Here is a 20,557-nt window from a genome sequence, read left to right on the forward strand (position 1 = left end):
GCCGTGAAAAGACACAGTAGACCTTTAAGTGCATATTACTAAGTGAGTAAAGCCAATCTGAAAAGCCTACACACTGTATGATTACAACTATGTGACACTGTGGAAAAGGCAAAACTATGGAGATAGTAAAAAGATTTCTGTCTTCCAGGGGTTGGGGTGGTGGGAGAGATGAATAGGTAGAGCACAGAGAATTTGTATGGCAACTAACTGCTCTGTATGATACTATAATGGTGACATGTCATTATACATTCATCAAAAGCCACAGAATTTACAATACCAAGAGTGAACCCTAATGTAAACTGTGGACTTTTGGTGATAATGATGTGTCAATACAGGTTCACTGATTGCAACAAATGTACCACTCTGGTGGGAAATGTTGATAGCAGGGGAGGCTGTGCATGTGTGGGGGCAAGGGGTATATGGGAACTCTCTGTACTTTCTGCTCAATTTTGCTGTGAACCTAAAACTGCTCTAAAAAAACAAGTCTATTAAAAAAATCAGTTCCACACATGTTAACATAAAATCATTTAAAGAGTTGGGGAGTTCTAGCTTCACATCAGCTCCATATGAACCAACAGTGGAAGACAACTAAGAAAAATGCTATTTTGAGCTTTACTAACAAACAATTACAGTATCCAGATCCAAAGTCTACTCAGTCTAGGGCTGGTCACTTTTGTCCATCTCTTCTCACTAGGATATAAGCCTCATGAGGGTAGATCCTTTGTCTGTCAGGGTCACTGCTATGTTCCAGGGCCTAAAACAGTGCCTGGCATACAGTAGGTGCTCAACACATATTTGTTAAAGGAATAAATGAGAGAGTGACGTCAGTATCATGGCGGAGTGAGCTTTCCCGTGAATTCTTCCCCCACAAGATACAACAAAAGTAACAGCCACAGACCAACAACGGAATCCCAGACAGTGAAAAGCTAGAGCGGAGGGATCCACACTGCTGCACATCTGAGAGCGGAACGTGCTGGGCCCCCGGAGGAAGTGGGGAGAGGTAAGGAGAACTCCGCTCCCTCCCCATCAGATCAGCGATCCGGTCCTCGGCGGGAAACTGTAGCTCTTCGGGCTCTCTCAGCCAGTGGGAAACTCCCGCACAGAGGGCTCAGAGGAGCCACAGGGCTACCATCAACATCTGAGCAACCCAGAGAGCGGATAAAGAGGGGCAAACGAGAAGCCTCCCACGTCAGGGACCCAGAGGGCAAAAGAGAGAGCTCCCCCCTCCCCGCAACCCGGAGTCTGCAGCTCGACCAGACCTAGCGGTCCGAGGCAGACCTGAATAAACTGGACTGGACCCGTGGATCGCAGTGGGGAAAAACAAAACAAAACAAAACAAAACAAAACTGCGGATCGCAGCAGAAAAACTGGGGCAGAGCGCAGGGGGCTTAGACTACACAGCCCTTTACCACCAGACAGTGGTGGCAGGTGGAAATTGCAACCAGAGACTTCCAGGATGAGGAAAATCAAAACCAACACAGGAACCACAATGCAAAAATATATGAAATCACCAGACCAGAAACAAAATGACAAGCACCCAGAAATCAACCCTGAAGACACAGAAATCCATAAACTAAATGACAGAGATTTCAAAATAGCTATCATAAAAACACTCAACGAAATACGAGACAACACAGACAAACAATTAAATGAGATTAGGAGTTTCTTCACAAAAGAGATTGAAATCATAAAGAAAAACCTATCAGTGCTGATGGAGATGAAGAACACAATGGAGGAGATAAAGGAGAATCTGGAATCTTTAAAGAACAGAGCTGACAATATGGAGGAAAGAATTAGTACTTTAGAGGATAGGAATACAGATATACTCCAGATGGAAGAAGAGAGAGAACTAAGACTAAAAAGAAATGAAGAAAGACTCCGAGAAATATCGGACTCTATTAGAAAATGTAACATAAGAATTATAGGTATTCCTGAGGGAGAGGAGAGGGAAAGAGGAACAGAGAGCCTATTCAAGGAAATAATAGCTGAAAATTTCCCAAATCTGGGGAAGGAGCAGGAAATACCAGTAAGCGAAGCCAACAGGACGCCTATATATATTAACAGACAAAGGCCTTCACCACGACACCTAGTGGTAAGGCTAGCCAGGGTCAACGACAAAGAAACAATATTAAGGGCAGCTAGACAAAAACAAAAAATAACGTACAAAGGAACTCCCATCAGGCTCTCAGCGGATTTCTCAACAGAAACTTTTCAGGCTAGAAGAGACTGGAATGATATATTCAAAATACTAAAAGACAAAAACTTTCAGCCAACAATACTCTATCCAGCAAAAATATCCTTCAAATATGATGGAGAAATAGTAACTCTCCCAGATAAACAAAAGCTAAGGGAGTTCATGGCCACGAGACCGCCACTACAAGAAATACTCAAGAAGGCCCTCAGGCCTGAAAACAAGAAGAGAAAGGGAACACAAAGCTTGGAGTAAGGAGAAAAGTAGGTAGACAAAATCAGAGAAATAGTAGATCTTTACCGGAATAGGTTAGCAACCACTTAAATACTAAACTCAAAGATCAAAGGAAGAAATTCACCAAAAATAAATTTAACCTCATCACTGTAAACACACAGCCACAACACAAGATAGAATAAGGTATAACAAGAGCAACTTAGAAGGGGAAGAGGAAAGTGACTGAATTGACTTAGTATAAGGAAATAGGAGGCTATCAGATAATGGACTATCTCATACAGAAGATTTTTCGCCCAAACCTCAAGGTAACCACTAAACAAATAATCAAATTAAAACCACATATGATAAACAAAGAGAAAACTAGAAGAATCATAAGACAGAACAACCAAACTGAATTGGCAGTCCAAAACAAATGGGACAAGAAACAAAGGAAATGCAAAAGAACCAGAAAATAAGTGACAAAACAGCAACATTCAACCCTCATATTTCAATAATTACCCTAAATGTAAATGGATTGAACTCTCCAATCAAAAGATACAGAGTGGCAGGATGGATTAAAAAGCAAGACCCAACAATATGCTGCCTTCAGGAAACACATCTTAGCACTAAAGACAAGCACAGGCTCAGAGTGAAAGGATGGAAGACAATACTCCAAGCTAATGGCAAACAAAAGAAAGCAGGTGTTGCCATACTCATATCAGACAAAGTAGACTTCAAGATAAAACAGGTTAAGAAAGACAAAGAAGGGAAATATATAATGATAAAAGGGACACTCCATCAAGAAGACATATCACTTATAAATATATATGCACCCAACATAGGAGCACCAATGTACATAAAACAACTATTAACAAACCTAAAAGGAGAAATCAACAACAACACAATAATAGTAGGGGATCTTAACACCCCACTTACAGCAATGGATAGATCATCCAGACAAAAAGTTAATAAAGAAATATTAGACTTAAATGAAAAACTGGACGAGATGGACCTAGTAGACATATACAGAGCACTCCACCCAAAAACAGCTGACTACACATTCTTCTCAAGCGCGCATGGAACATTCTCTAGGATAGACCATATGTTGGGAAACAAAGCAAGCCTCAATAAATTTAAGAAGATTGAAATCATAACAAGCATCTTTTCAGACCATAAGGCTATGAAACTGGAAATGAACCAGGAAAAAAAAACTGGGAAAGTGACAAAAATGTGGAGATTAAACAACATGCTACTGAACAACCAATGGATCATTGATGAAATTAAAGGAGAAATCAAAAACTATCTGGAAACAAACGAAAATGATAACATGCCATATCAAACCATATGGGACGCAGCAAAAGCGGTCCTGAGAGGGAAACTCATAGCGATACAAGCCCACCTTAACAAACAAGAAAAAGCCCTAATAGGCAACCTTAAATTACACCTAACAGAACTAGAAAAAGAAGAACAAACAAAGCCCAAAGCCAGCAGAAGGAGAGAAATAATAAAAATCAGAGCAGAAATAAATGATATTGAGACCAAAAAAACAGTAGAAAGGATTAATGAAACAAAGAGTTGGTTCTTCAAGAAGATAAACAAAATAGACAAACCCTTAGCCAGGCTAACTAAGAAAAAAAGAGAAAAGGCTCAAGTAAATAAAATTAGAAATGAAAGAGGAGAAATTACAACGGATACCATGGAAATACAGAGGATTATAAGAGAATACTATGAGAAATTATATGCCAACAAATTGGACAATCTAGAAGAAATGGATAAATTCTTAGACTTATACAACCTCCCAAAATTGAACCAAGAAGAAATGGAGAATCTGAATAGACCAATCACAAGTAAAGAGATTGAAATAGTAATCAAAAACCTCCCAAAAAATAAAAGTCCAGGACCAGATGGCTTCTCCAGTGAATTTTACCAAACATTCAAAGAAGATTTAATACCCATCCTCCTCAAACTATTCCAAAAAATAGAGGAAGATGGAACACTTCCTGAATCATTCTATGAGGCCAACATCACCCTGATACCAAAACCAGACAAAGACAATACAAAGAAAGAAAATTACAGGCCAATATCGCTGATGAACATTGATGCAAAAATCCTCAACAAAATATTGGCAAACCGAATACAACAATATATTAAAAAGATCATACACCATGATCAAGTGGGATTTATACCAGAGACGCAGGGATGGTTCAACATCCGCAAATCAATCAACGTGATACATCACATCAACAAAACAAAGAATAAAAACCACATGATCGTCTCAATAGACGCAGAGAAGGCATTTGACAAGATACAACATCCATTTATGATAAAAACTCTCAATAAAATGGGAATAGAAGGAAAGTACCTCAACATAATAAAGGCCATATATGACAAACCCACAGCTAACATCATACTCAACGGGGAAAGACTGAAAGCCATTCCTCTGAGAACAGGAACGAGGCAGGGCTGCCCACTCTCACCACTCCTGTTCAACATAGTACTGGAGGTTTTGGCCAGAGCAATTAGGCAAGAAAAAGGAATAAAAGGAATCCAAATAGGTAACGAAGAAGTGAAACTCTCACTATTTGCAGATGACATGATTGTATATATAGAAAATCCTAAAGAATCTGTTGGAAAACTGTTAGAAACAATCAACAACTACAGCAAAGTTGCAGGGTACAAAATCAATCTACAAAAATCAGTTGCATTTCTATATGCTAATAATGAACTAACAGAAAGACAGCTCAAAAAGATAATACCATTTACAATTGCATCAAAAAGAATAAAATACCTAGGAATAAATCTTACAAAGGAGGTGAAGGACCTATACAATGAGAACTACAAGACATTATTGAGGGAAATCTACGATGACATAAAGAAATGGAAAGATATCCCATGCACGTGGATTGGAAGAATAAACATAGTTAAAATGTCTATATTACCTAAAGCAATCTACAGATTCAATGCAATCCCAATCAGAATCCCAATGACATTCTTCACAGAAATAGAAAAAAGAATACTAAAATTTATATGGGGCAACAAAAGACCCCGAATAGCTAAAGAAATCCTAAAGAAAAAGAACAAAGCAGGAGGCATCACAATTCCTGACTTCAAAACATACTACAAAGCAATAGTAATCAAAACAGCATGGTACTGGTACAAAAACAGACACACAGATCAATGGAACAGAATTGAAAGCCCAGAAATAAAACCACACATATACGGACAGCTAATTTTCGACAAAGGTGCTAAGGACATGCAATGGAGAAAGGAAAGTCTCTTCAATAAATGGTGTTGGGAAAACTGGACAGCCACATGCAAAAGAATGAAAGTGGACCATGTGCTATCGCCATTCACAAAAATTAACTCAAAATGGATCAAAGACCTGAAGGTGAGACCTGAAACTATAAAACTCATAGAAGAAAATATAGGCAACACACTATTTGACATTGGGTTTAAAGGAATCTTTTCGGATGACATGCCTACCCAGACTAGGGAAACTAAAGAAAAAATAAACAAGTGGGACTTTATCAGACTAAAGAGCTTTTATAAGACAAATGAAACCAGAATCAAGATGAACAAACAACCAACCAGCTGGGAGAGAATATTTGCAAAACATACATCTGACAAGGGGTTGATCTCCATAATATATAAAGAACTCACACAATTGAACAACAAAAAAACAAACAACCCGATCAAAAAATGGGCAGAGGAAATGAACAGACACTTCTCCAAGGAAGATATACAGATGGCCAATAGGCACATGAAAAGATGCTCAACATCACTAATCATCAGGGAAATGCAAATCAAAACAACACTAAGATACCACCTCACGCCCGTTAGAATGGCTATAATCACCAAGACAAAAAACAACAAATGTTGGAGAGGATGTGGAGAAACAGGAACCCTCATACACAGCTGGTGGGAATGCAAATTGGTGCAGCCTCTATGGAAAACGGTATGGAGATTCCTCAAAGAATTAAAAATAGAGATGCCCTATGATCCAGCCATCCCACTACTGGGAATCTATCCAACGCACCTGAAATCAACAATCCAAAGAGGCTTATGCACCCCTATGTTCATTGCAGCATTATTCACCATAGCCAAGAAGTGGAAGCAACGTAAGTGTCCCTCGACTGACGATTGGATTAAGAAAATGTGGTATATATATACAATGGAATACTACTCAGCCATAAAAAAAGACAAAATCGTCCCATTTGCAACAACATGGATGGGCCTGGAGCGTATTATGTTAAGTGAAATAAGCCAGAAAGAGAAAGACAAACACTGTATGATCTCACTCATATGTGGAATATAAACCAACACATGGACAGAGAAAACTGGACTGTGGTTACCCGGGAAGTGGGGGTGGGGGGTGGGCACAAGGGGTGAAGGGAGTCATATATGGGGTGATGGACAAACAAAAATGTACAACCCAAAATTTCACAATGTTAGAAACCATTAAAATATCAATAAAAAAAAAAAAAGGAATAAATGAATGACAATAAAAAGGTCAAAGAATAAACCTTACTCCAATGCCAATGGGCAATCCAGAACTCCAAAGCAAGTCGGCAATCCTCTAGGCTTCAAAGATTACACTCCCTAATGGTTATTTTCTAATAAAATAACTTTAAAATTCTAATAAATTTTTTATGAATTCTGGCTTTAAAAAGGTTAATGAATGGATAACTAGACTCTATAAAAGTGTATCTGTGGCTGCTTGGCAGATGCCTCCATGCAGTGCACTCTTGGCTCAGGCAGTTTCAGGTTGAAAGTGTTCACTTCACAACCAGACCCTCCACATCAGAACTGTGCAGCCAGGGCCAGCCCCGTGGCCTAGTGGTTAAGTTCAGCGTGCTCTGCTTCAGCAGCCTGGGTTCAGTTCCCGGGTGCGGACCTATACCACTTGTCAGTGGCCATGCTGTGGCAGCAACTCACATACAAAACAGGTGGAAGATTGCCACGATGTTAGCTCAGGGTGAATTGTCCACAGTGAAAAATAACTGTGCAGCCAGAGGGAGGGAACTTCACATACAGAGCTAAAGGACGAGGGGCTTTAGTCATAATTTGGAGAATGACTATTCCAGAGAGGAGATGTTTTATAGGACCAGACTCTCCTAGAAGGTTGAAAACACAGCCAAATACTGTGTTTCTTTTCCAGCTGATCCAAACTGTATTGAACATGTGAAGAAAACACAGCCTCTTGAGTTGAAATCTAGGTAAGTAAACAGACTTCTAGATCTTTAGGATACTGAGTAAGAGACCTGTGGATAGGTAAGGAATCATTAACATATCTCTACCTAATGAGTCCTAAGAGTAGCCTGTATACACTTTCAGAGAATCGTGATAACGTGGTCCAGGGTCACAGTCCTTGCAAAAAGAAGTTCTTCCCAACCACTAACTTGAATTCTCCCTGCTATCTTTGCAGCCTATTTTTGTCTCAATGCCTGGAACCAAAAGACATGCTCTGGAAGCATTTCTCACGTCCCCTCTGGGTTTCACTCTTAGTCTATCCTCTCCGTCATCACTTTTGACTGTTCTCCCCTGGCAGCCCCCCAAGTCTTCACATCCGTATCTGAGCTCTGTTTCCCAGAGGGCCAAGATGCTTCCTTAACAGAAGCTACACGCGCTGCCTGGCACACTACATCAGCCATTAAACTCAGGCCCTTTGCTAAATGAAAAAAAGAAAGACAAGCAGAAAGCATACTTACTAATACAGGCTGAGGTGGTCCAGCTGGCTGTGCATGTGAATGGGGTAGGTCTCTGCTAGGTGAATCAACTTTTCTATTGCTTCATAGATGAAAATAATGCAAATCAGGGAGGCAAACGCTTCTTCAGTGAAGCGGGTAATGTAGCAGACAAGGGAACTGGCATCAGTTGCCACAAGAACAATGCACAGGAAGGCGGTCCACAGTCCGATACAAGCTCGCAGGGAGAGGTATGAAAGAGCGTAGTCTCTGAAACAAGACCAAAGTTCATCAAAGGCAAGGATGGATGGCATCACGAGACAAAGGGTCAGAAATGTGGTTGATTCATGACATAGTATCCATCCCAGTATTGCAACCCAGTTTATCCCTAACTCTGACTGCACTTCACTCCTAAACGCTGCCCTGGGACAACTGTGACAAAGCTTTGCTTCACAAGTGGTATTTGCCATAGCAAGGACAAGGAAAGTGGAGAAGGAAGGAATTGTCCCACACATGTTTCTGCCATTACTGCCCAACGTGATTAAGATCTTATTCTTGCAGGTAAGAAAAAGGAGCCGGCCCTTGTTCTACATGCTAATACAAAATGAAAAAAAGATTTTATAAGAAAAGTAGGGAAACAAGGGCATTGTTGAGTCTTACCACCACTAGCAACCAGAATATGGAGGAGGGATATTAGGCCAAACTAAAAATTGACTTGAAATGGAAATGGAGGAGTTTGAATTAGCTAGGGAAAGTCTTTTTAAAGATAAAAAGTCAAGGGCCGGCCCCGTGGCTTAGCGGTTGGGTGAGCGCGCTCTGCTGCTGGCGGCCCGGGTTCGGGTGCCGGGAACGCCCTGACACGCCGCTTCTCCGGCCGTGCTGAGGCCACGTCCCACATACAGCAACTGGAAGGATGTGCAACTATGACATACAACTATCTACTGGGGAAAAAAAAAAGGGAGGAGGATTGGCAATAGATGTTAGCTCAGAGCCGGTCTTCCTCAGCAAAAAGAGGAGGATTAGCATGGATGTTAGCTCAGGGCTGATCTTCCTCACAAAAATAAATAAAAAATAAAGATAAAAAGTCAAGACTTCACTAATGGCTGAGGGATGTTAATAAAGCTCTTTAAGACTAGGAGATCTGCTATTTTAGGTACAGTACTACCTGGGGGTAGGACAACAGACCAATGATGTTCTTTCTTCAGGCTTTTACAGTCCAGAATGATATTTGCCTGCTTATACTTGCCAGGACCCTGGCATTCAACCCTAACAGCACAAGAGCACATCTAGTTAGAGTTTTCAGAAAACCAAATTTCTTACTTGCAGAATTTGAACAAAATCTTTTCAAACACAAGCACTGGCCCAGTACTTCCCAGGATGGTGAGAGCCTGTCCGGCAAACAAGGAATAGGCAATCCCAGTCATGGAGGCTCCAAACAAGGATTCAATTGCACTCTGAGAGGGAAAAAAAAAACCATCATCACTGAGTCCACAGCCCACCTGTAATGAGTAATGTGGACTTATGCACATTCCTGACTTAGCTCTCCTGTGTGCCCTGACAAGTCATTTGCAAAGAGTGATGTGTATACGCTGTCTAATACTCTTGTAAACGGATAACAGTTTGATAATTCAGGTGCCCGAATCCATCCATATGTGATTCCTTAACTAAGTCCTGTTCTCCAGTGACTCAATTCAGTACTTAAATATATATAGAAAGCACAACAACACCATTCACACTACAAGCTGTCATACAGAGTCACCTTAAATCTTACTTTCAAATGACATTAATATATCATTTTCCACCCTTGGAGCAACGGGCAATTCAACTGGGCAATCAGCTACTGAAATTGATACTCAAGCAGAAGAGAGTCTGTTCTAAAGGGAGAACTGTGTTGCTGCTTGGTATGAAGTCAGAGGACCACAGTAATTCAGTACAAAGAATCCAATCTCCTCAGTCCTAGCCCGGGCAATTTTCCCCCCAATGGACTTGGCTGCCACTATAATATTTTAAGTCTTGTTTGGGACCATTAGAAGTGGTTAAAAGTTCTTACTATGCGTCCCTCAGTGGCTTCTCCAAGCAATCCCCCAAAGGTGATGACAGGCGACATGCAGGCACAGTACAGGAACAGAAAGGAGGCCAAACACTGCAGGCTGAGTGCATCCCGGTAGTCGCTCCAGTACCAGGGGGCCTTCCGCTTGATGTCCAGCACCAAGCCCCCAAAGAGCCTGCAGAAACATGGCAGACAGGCCTCGAACACCGCCCCCCTCCGTGCAAGCATATGAACAGCACACATTTGAAAGCACTTCAAACGTGCTCTGAATGGAGGTTACACTTTGGCTTCAATTTGACCCCAAGTATAAGAGATCTCTCTAGAGCCAGCACAGATTCTATTTGCAACCAAGGGCATGAATTTGAATGATTATCCCAAGCAGAAAAAGCATGAATTTGGGTGTGCATATTACCCATTCAATAAAAAGTTCCAAAAAATTAACATGAAGTAAGTATTAGCTTCAAACTACAAATTCTGAGCTGTTAGGAGGAAATGTGCAAAACCAATTCAAAGTATTAAAATTGTTAGTTTTATTATATGTTTTCTAGATTCAAAGCCCCTTCACATGTACTTTCCTACTCTGAAAGTACTTTCCTATCCACCTGACTCTTCAGCAATTAGCATAATAATTCATTCACGCAGTTGACAAGTGGTAGCAGATACTTCGTGCCAGGCACTGTGCCGGGTCCTGGAGAGGCAGGAGTGAGCAAGACAACACAGCCCTTCTCTCCAGGACCAACAGTCGAGTGCAGGAGACAGGCAGTGTCGTGAGGCGCCACGGCAGCACAGAACAGGAAGGCACATTTCAGCAGGGACTAGGAGAACAGACCAGGAGTGAGCCAGATGAGGCAGAGGGGCTAGCATGGGTGACACCTAGAGGTGAGAGGGCATGGTGCGTTCAAGATGCTGAAAGAGATATGGCTGGATAAGACAGTGTGAGGGGCAAATACCAACTGACAAGGCTGGAGAAACTGGAGAAGCCTAGTCACGAAGGGCCTTGTACACTGTTTTAAGGAATTAGAACTTGATCCTAATGGCATGTCAAGTCACTGAAAGATTGTAAACAGGAGAGCGACACAATTAAACGTGCATCCTGGAAGGATCATTCAGGCAGGGGTGTAATGACTGGAACACAGGGCAGGACTGGAAGTAGTGGAGTGGGCTCAGGACTAATCAGGAGGTAGAATCAACAGGACCTGGTGGCAGGACTTCAGGATCCCCCTCCACTTCCCAAGGATGAGACAGATCGAGAGCAAGATATCCCACACCTAAGGAGCAGTGGTGTCCTCAGACTGGGTCGCTTTTTCTAAGAGTGGGGTCACCGCACCAGGGTGAAAGTTGATAAGTGAGTAACAAAAAGAGCCACTCAGGAGCCAGCCCGGTGGCACAGCAGTTAAGTGCATGCGCTCCGCTTTGGTAGCCTGGGGTTCGCAGGTTTGGATTCTGGGCATCAGCCGACGCGCCGCTTGTCAAGCCATGCTATGGCGGCTTCCCATATAAAGTAGAGAAAGATGGGCATGGATGTTAGCCCAGGGCCAACCTTCCTCAGCAAAAAGAGGAGGATTGGCAATGGATGTTAGCTCAGGGATAATCTTCCTCACACACACACAAAAAAGGGCCACTCAGCATTCTACACAACAAATTACCTGGTTTCTTCTACAAATCAATGGCACAGAAAAAAAGGAAGGAGGGCTGTTATAGAATGGGAATGTGAAATGCAAACCCTGATTGGATCCTATGTCAAACAAATGAACTCTGAAAAGATGTTGCTAAGACAATCACAAAAAGTTGAATACGGACTGATCATTAGACAATTTAAGGAATTATTGTTAATTTTGTTAGATTTCATAATGGCATGAGAGTTGTTTTTAAAAATGTCCTTATCAAACAGAGATACATACTGAAGTAGTTTCGGGTAAAATGACATGATACCGATAATTTGGTTTAAAATAATCTAGAAAACATAAAAACAAAACAATTAAGTTGGGGGAGAAATAGATGAAACAAAATTGGCCAAATGTTGATAACTATTGATGGGCACATGGGATTTATTATACTATTCGCTTTTCTTTTTTGTATGTTTGAAATTTTCTGTAATAGCTAAAAAAAACAAAAAACAACTCTCTCATGAAAAGAGGCCTGGCCAGCTCTTTCTTTCTCCCTGCCTAGGAGCCTGGAAAAGTACCACGAGGCCTGGACCTGTATGCCAGGGGAGAAGGCAGCTCTCTTTCTCCATCTGAATGCTTTCTGTCATCTCGCCGGGGACAGTGGGTATGCAGGTGGACACAGGGCAGATGCTGTTCTGTCTTACCCACTTGCTCTTTCCTCTGGTTTGGGTGGGTGTAGTTGGGATTCATCCTTCCTCAGCTTATAGCAGTAAAATCACTGTCTGGGTCTGGGCTTAGGGGAGAGAGGCCAAGCCAGCCTTGTGACCTGCTTTGGTTTTAGCCTCTCTGGCAAACCTAGCTTGGGTAAGGAGCTATCAACAGGGTCTAACCTAGAGCATGAGTGTCCCACCTCAGGGTTTGGGTCTGTTTCCAGTTTGTAAGAAAGTATCACTTTGTCTTGCTTTCTCCTCTGGGTACTAGCCCCTCAAGGACTTTATAGGCACCACGATTAGTCTGGGGCAGGATTCAAGTGTTTCTGGGTCCTTACCCAACATAGCATCTTAGTACAATGTGAATATCACCTCTTAATAACCAGTGACCTTCCTCTGAAGGGTATTATTCTGGGAGAAGAATCTCCTTCTGCAATAGTGAGCCTCACTCCACTGAGCTGCTGTGATCACTTGGCCCCTGGATGCAGGAGGCGCCTTCAGGGAGGAGCGTCTGTGAGTAATAGACAAAGATTTAATGTGAAATGGATTTATGAGAAGTCACTGAAAGGGAGGACACCTGTCTGCCTACTAGACAAATGAGAAAAGATCTGAGGCTCTTCTCGATGGTATAACTATAAATTAATAAAATAATTTCTGAATGCTGTTTATGGAGTCAGCCTCCTACCTCACTCACACATAAAATCAGACCATAACTGCCCATTTACCAGATATTAATCAGACACGGATGCTTCTCTTCACATTTGAGACCTCCTTTCCCTTTCAACACTGCCCTTGATGTTCAAGTTTTGGGGGGATATGAATTTAAGCTTGATGCAAGAAAGGACTTACCCGCATAGAGGGTCACTAGGCTCTGGAGCACTGACTTAGGGAACCCCTCTCTGGAGGGCTTTAGGGACAGGCCAGCCATCCATTTGTCAGGTGTGCTTTGGCAGAAACCTGTTTGAAGCGTGGGGGGATCATCGAGATAGCAGCTCCTGATTCTTTTTCATTAACCCTTCCCAAAAGTGGCATCCCCAACAAGGTATATCAATCTACCTTGGAAAACTTCTTTTCAGAGTATCCTCCCTGCTGCGCAGCGTCTGGCCTAGGAACACTCTAGTCAGACTTTCCTCTTCGTTACCTATGGGAATGAGTCGGCCTCACCGCCTGGGTCGGCATCAGGGAGGTCCCAGACACTGTCCTGGCCCTGGCTTGGGGGGTCAGATAACACAGAACTCAGAGTACCATTTTCAACGTTGCCTCCTTCCTCACCTTCTTACAGTCCACACTACCCCATCTTCAAATACCTCTCCATCCAACGAGGATAACATCCCCTAAGTCTCCAAGTTTTGCCCCAGGTTGTACAACATCATACCCATAAAGTAGGTTTTCCACTTCAAAGAAACACAACTAATGGTATGAAGAATTATAAAACCCAGGCTAATGTAATTTTTTAAATCTTCTTAATCCTTTTTTTCCTTTTTTCTCCTAGCTTTATTGAGGTATAACTGACATATAACATTGTGTAAGTTTAAGGTGTACAATGTGATGATTTGATATACCAGAAAGGTCCGGAAAATTCTAGGGGAAGGTTCATGTTCACTCCCTACATAATCTGAGATGGCACAGAACTATAATCCCTGATGTGGGCATTAGGTCACCTGCCTCAAAGGCTATAAGAGAAGAAGGCCATGTGTCTCAAGGTCCTTTACTAAGGGCTCTGAGGAAGCTCAGGAGCTCAGGAAGAGGAGGCACCCCCCACACCAAGCAGACCGAGGCTCTGAGCCCAGATAACCCTTCCTTCCAGCTTTGTCAGTTCGACAAGTTCCTGACACAGCATTATGGGAGAACTTCCTCCACCCCTATTTGAATTTGTGATGAAGGTACTTTGGTTCTGTGAGTAAAGGGGTTTGGGATTAAACATGTGATGATCCTGGCCGTATAGGATTTTCTTTTGGGATGTCAGGCACCATTTCTGGGATTCTATAATTACTGAAATCCAATTTAATGGTCTCCCAAACCCCCATGTGGAATTGATTATAAGTGACCCCCTCAAAAGGCCTGGGACTCTAGTTTATTCTCTCTTTGACACCAAAAGAAATCTGAAAATATCACCTCTGCACGGATATCTGTTTGGAGGAAACACTGTTGCCCTCATTTCCACTACTTTCAAACTCTAAGTCCTGGGGTATGGACGCTCTTTATATTCAAAAGATAAATCATAACTCTGAAATACTATCAAATCCATACCCAAGACCCTCCTCTAAAAAACACCACCTCCTCTAGCACAGTCTCAATCCTGGAACCTATTCTAAGGGCAGATGCTTCCCTTGAACTGTCCCTCAATATCAGCCTCCCCACCCAATTCAGACTTCTTCTAACTATAAAGAAAACACTAAATTTACTCTAGGAGGTGGCTCCCTCCTTTCAGCATCCCTTCCATCAAAGGGCTCCTCTTTGCCTCCAGCGATCCCTCCCCAGAGCCCAGTTATCTGTCCCCCTCAAATACCTTCCTCTACGCAGGAAACACACGCTACATGGACACTGCTAGTTAAGCGCACTCTCTCCTGCTTCTCCATTTCCTCTCCTGGCTTCTCCCTGAATTTCCAAGAGTAGAAAAATAAAGCACTCTCCACAATTCCAAAAAAAAACCCCTGAGTTTCCATTGGGTAGAGTATTGAGGTTATAAAAATAAGGAAAGCAATTTCAAGCGAGGAGGAAAAAAATAAGGCAAAAACAAGGGAGTTGAGGGTGTTAAAAGCTTCTTTCCATGATCTGAGTCCTGTCCTGAGAATCTCCGCCCAGCAGATCCTTCTTAGACACAAGCACAATTTGCAGAGCCAGAACCATAGTCTCAGTCTTCTCCCACAATCTGGGGGACACCCTGGATGTCACTCCAACCCAAAATATCACCTTCTTTTGCCACCTTCCTACCTGGCAAATAAAGCTTCCTGGTCTGGGGACCTGCTTCCCTCACCTACTAGAGAAGCTCCTCGTTGGACATCTGTCCTTAAAATCTTGGCCCAGAAGAGTAGATTGCCTATTTTGAGACACACACACACCTAAAATACCACCTATTTTCCTACCTTAAGGGAGTTTTCTAACTTAATCACTCAATATTTATCTATAGCTAGTTCATTCATGCTACAGAATGGGCATCATTCTAAAAGTATTCATTCATTCATTCATTCATCAGATATTGAGGGCCTACTCCGTACAGAGCAATGTGCTGGGTGCTAGGAACGTAATGAGGTCCCTGCCCTTACGGAGCAAACGTTCTTTCTTGCAGGAAAGACAACAAATCAAGCAATAATAAGAAATCATGATAAGGGCTGTACTGGGGAGCTAGGGGGAGTGTGGCTGGCAGGTGGGGGACAGAGCTCAAAGCTGTGTCACCACATAGTAGGAATACCTAACCTCATCTATAGAGAGTCGTGAAAGGCTTTCCAAAGGAAGTAACACCTAAGCTGAGATAAAGGATAAGCAGGAGAAGCTAGGAGATGAGGAAGGGGACAAGTGTTCAAATCCGAGGGAACAATGTGTGGGAAGGACTGGAGGTGAGACAGAATATGGCAGGTGGTTTGAGAAACTTGAATGAATGAATACAATATTTGATATATTCATAATACTGATAGTCAGTGGTTCCATTTGAAAAGTCATTCCCAGTCATTAAAGATACCACAGAGAAGAAGGCTGAAAGCAAAGAGGATGACTTACTCCTTCACGCAACTTCAGCCCAGTAAGCAGTATTAACTGTGAAACATCACAGAACTTACCGCCCAGTGCGCTGAAGTTCTGGCCCACTGTGGCCCCCATGTGGTTCCGGTTCTATGTGGCAAACGTTTCCATTTGGAACACCAGGCATTTTCCTTTTCTCCTTTTAACAGAGGACCACAAAATTAGTAAAGTCAGCCATCTGTTCCGTCACTCCTGCCAATGGGGGGAGTGGTGATGAGATAATTCAAAAGCAGCCAAAAAATACCCAAGTGTTTGTAGCTTTCAAATGCATTTACTGATTTGGGGCAGTTTTGACTTTCCTGAAAACAACAACATATAATTTCTCCTCCTCTCTACTGGTACCTGACTCAACTGCCTTGCCCAGAAACAGAAAAATGGAGACTTTGGCATCAGATATGACCTAAGTTCCAGTTTCAAATCCATCTATGTAATCTTACTTTACCTTAAAACCTTGAAGATATTTTTATTTCTCATTTGTAAAATTAAGGATAACAACACCTATTTGGGGATGTTGCTGGGAAGGTTGAATAAGCATATGTAAAGCACCTGGTGTTTAGTGCATAGTGGGAGTTCCCTTCCCATCTCTAACTTGTCAAAAAGTAGGGGGGTTCTATTTGCTCCCTCTCTACAACTTGTTCTTTCCATTTAATGGCTTCTTCGTTCATGATATACTCCCAAGAAATAGCCTCCCCTCTTCTCTCTGCCATCCCACATCAATCCTTCAAAAGTTGGCTTTAAATTCATCCCAGAGTAATCCTGACTGATCCCATCACACCTGAGCCAATCCAGGTTCCTGCATATTCATTTTAATTACTGTTCTGACATTCTAGGTCCCCCGAAACAGGGCCAGGTCTTGATTTATTTCGCATACACCCACGTGGTCTTAGCTTGGTCCATGGCGGGTATTCACTAAGTGGCACTAAGCCACCATTGGCCAATGTGCATACATTACCTGGGAAGGGACGTTTTTGGGTGGCTCGATTCTAATGGAGGGGTCCCACTCCCCTGGTGGGAGCACCGTCACCTGGTCTAGGAACTCGTCAACCCCAGCCAGGAGATCATCTCGCTCTTTTGCCTTATATGCCACATCATGAAAAATCTACAGAGAAGGAAATACTCTCAGGAAAGTTGAAAATAACTTTAGTTAAAACAAGCACCAATGGATATGGTGAAAGATGGATACGACCTCTTGATTTTTCTCTCTGTCATGGGGATCTGAAATGTGGAAAACTTTAGCACTTAGAGAAGTGCAAGAATAAAAGGACAAAAATGGACCTGAAGATGAGATGGGTCAAAAAGAACTAAATACATGTCTGTTAGTATAAGAAGAGGTAAGACATGACTCTAAAGTTGTATAATTCTGTTACCTTCTCAAAGAATAGAACAAGAGGCAAGATGCATGGGAAATTTTTCCTGATCACAATGGTTGGAAAAACTGGATGGAATTACTAAGGTCTTCCATGAAAGAAGCCTCCCAAAGAGAGCTGATAAAGCACAGCCTCCACCTCCCTCTGCCTGCTAAGACATATGCCTTGAAAACCCTGCTTTGCAACTTACATGAGCAGGCAGTCCTCACCAGGGTGCAGTGGGAGTTCAGCACCATGGCAGCCAAAATGTCTGGTTGCCTTAGTACACTCACATTACAGTGCTCAAGCACAAACCCCAGACCCTTATACAAGCTGGTCTCATCTGTGTGTGACAGGAGTGAGGTTTCTTTATGTAAATAGCTTAGATGCATTTAATTAACCCTCCTCTCTAGAAAGTTAAGTCAACCTTAATATCTTTCTCTCTAGGTAGCCTACTTGGCAATAACAGTTTTCCCAGAAAAAGATTTCTCTGCATCCTTGATTATTCACAAAGGGAGAGATGACATAGGAAGAAAAATCTCCCAGAGGGCTTGGTCCTCCCACAACAGGCATTCAGAGAAGTGACCTGGACTGTTTCGCAGCAGACACTGCAACTGTAATTATTTTATCCACAACAACTAGCACAGTGCCAGACACAGATAAAATACTCAGTAAATATTTATGAGATGAATGAATGAAAAAAAGAAGTGGTGCGTACCTCATCTGTCATGATGGTGGCCATGGATCTGCCAATCTCGTGATACTGCTGACCTTTCCCTACTGGACCCAACAGGATAAACAGGAATCTGGCAACATATGCAGAGGATGAAATTATGTAAGTAAACTTAAAGAAGTGGTATCTTACTCCTCTCTAAACAGCAGAAATTTCTCTTTCCTATCAAACAGAAATCATCCCAGTACCTTCAACAAAAGAAGACAGACTAATGATGGAGCAATGCGAGTTGCCTTGACCTAATAGCTCCACTGTGGGCAGTGGAAGTTATCTGTATGACTCCATTCAATATGTGGTTATAATTCTTAGGGTTTCCATAGACACAATTCCTTGCTATAGAAAGGATGCTTTTTCAAAACATGGCATTGTAGTACAAATTCAAGGTTATCTGAATCGCATTTATTGTTCTAATAAGAAAATGATGGGGAGAGGAGAGGGATAAGGAAGTCGAAGTGATCAAGCCCTGTAGAGGAGTCTAAACTGTGTTCTGGACATCTGTATACTCTGTAATTAACGGGGCTCTGAATCACCTGAATCACCACTTTCAGACTGCATGAATAGCCTTTTGAACAAATGCAGACATATTTACAAACCAGACAAATCCTGCCAGAACTGTGGAAAGAGACATCAATACGTTTGCTCAGAGACAATGCCCTGGGACACAGCTCTGTGGAACTGGGAGAGTAAGACTTGGCCTCTCATCACAACGAGGGATCGGCCCTTGCTATGCCCTCTGAATGCTCTTCAGCTCTCCATTTCCAAGGCTGTAGGTACTGTGCAGTCATCGCCTTAAAAGTCTTAGAATTCTTCTGCACAGAGGTTAATGAAATATACCCCAGTTTTCTGAGGTCACTGCTGAATTTTAAACAGCATTCCCCAAATTAATTAATTTTCACTTTTGGCACTAGCTAGTTTCTTCCACCAGAGCTCACATCAATCTGTACTTTAGACAGCAGGCACTGAGCTTTGCTGTCTGTCTTTACCTTGTTGGGATGGGCACTTCTGTCAGGCCTGAGAGGAGAACAGCTGGAGACAGCCTCACAAAGGCCACGATGGGGCGGTCCAGAGAATCCACCTCTCCAACCAGGACGTTTGAGGCCTCAGCCCCAGTGGGAATTTTCTTCATGAAATGAAGGTCCACCTGAAAGTCCGAAAGAACCCTCCGACAACTTGGGAGCCAACACCTCAAACATCAATCACCCTCTTCATACCTTATAGTCATATGCCATTTTATAATTTAACATATGTTTTCACACTCTGTTTCACTTGATCCTTACAATAACTCTGTAAGGTGGATAAGCTAGGTCTTATTAACCTCATTCCTTATGTTAAAAAATGAAGCAACTAAGACCCAGAGAGGTGGAGTCAACTTGCTCAGGACAGCAGAGCCTTCAAGAGAGAGAATTTAAATCCAGGTGCTCTGATTTGAATTCCATTACACCATGCATTCTCAAAGAAGAATGTTTTTGAAGCTCTAGGTCGAGTGTTTTCCATCTTAAAATACTTGAATGCTTTGTCAGGGGGTTCAGGTTTTCTCAATAAAACAGGGAGCCTTCTGAGCAGAGAAGTGACATGACACTATCTGTGTTTTAGAAAGACAGTGTCAAGGATAGACCAGAGCAAGGAAAGGCTGGAGGCAGGGAGATCAAGACTTGAACCAGAAACTGCAGGGAGGCACTGCTACTGCAGAAGGCCTCGGACACCAAAGGCACAGACCCAAGAAGAGTTTTAACCACAAAGTAGTTTCAGGAGACGGTAGCAAAAATATTGTTTTGGCAAAACCCTTGGAGGTAAGAAGGAGCTGCTGGAAAGCAGGTACCAAAAAATAATTCTGAAAAATCAGGTCTGTGTGAGGGAGGATTATCAGTGGCTGGTCTCAGGTTCAGCATGTTGAATCTGGTGGAACAGACTAACAAGTCAGCCCATCCAGGCTGGAGGAGAAGACCTGAGTAGATGGGCCTCCTTTTCTGCAGAAAGGGCTCTGGTGTTGGAGAAAGGTGCTCAAATACCAAAGTTCACCCAGCTCCCAGCAACTGCACTCTGGGTTCCACTAGAGATACTCAGGCCTTTGAGCCAACTTCCCAGGGCTCTGCTCACCTTGGTTAAATCCATGGGGCTGTGTTCACAATTTGCTCCATTTTTTACTTCAAGACTTGTAGTTGGAACAGACTGAGGAGACACAGTTTGACCTATTTGGAGAAAATCAAACAGAATTCTCTGACACACCATCCATCATGGGTTAGCTATGACTACGTCCTGCAAAGCCCACAGAGAGAAGAGGTTAA

General features: G+C 42.5%; 1 protein-coding gene across 4 annotated transcripts in view; it reads right to left on the minus strand.

Annotated features, from left to right (window-relative positions):
• SLC4A8 (solute carrier family 4 member 8) overlaps positions 1 to 20,557 on the minus strand; it is a 73,116-nt gene that overhangs the window by 27,377 nt on the left and 25,182 nt on the right. For all 4 annotated transcript variants that reach the window (XM_058558237.1, XM_058558236.1, XM_058558235.1 and 1 more), the window contains exons 7-14: positions 20,370 to 20,461; positions 19,256 to 19,413; positions 18,258 to 18,345; positions 17,146 to 17,292; positions 16,232 to 16,332; positions 10,139 to 10,313; positions 9,409 to 9,542; positions 8,113 to 8,358 (exon numbers count right to left, since the gene is read on the minus strand). In XM_058558237.1, coding sequence (XP_058414220.1) covers positions 8,113 to 8,358; positions 9,409 to 9,542; positions 10,139 to 10,313; positions 16,232 to 16,332; positions 17,146 to 17,292; positions 18,258 to 18,345; positions 19,256 to 19,413; positions 20,370 to 20,461 — 1,141 coding nt within the window. The remainder of the gene's footprint in view (positions 1 to 8,112; positions 8,359 to 9,408; positions 9,543 to 10,138; positions 10,314 to 16,231; positions 16,333 to 17,145; positions 17,293 to 18,257; positions 18,346 to 19,255; positions 19,414 to 20,369; positions 20,462 to 20,557) is intronic.

Source organism: Diceros bicornis, chromosome 17 (genome assembly GCF_020826845.1).
Source record: "Diceros bicornis minor isolate mBicDic1 chromosome 17, mDicBic1.mat.cur, whole genome shotgun sequence".
NCBI lineage: Eukaryota > Metazoa > Chordata > Mammalia > Perissodactyla > Rhinocerotidae > Diceros > Diceros bicornis.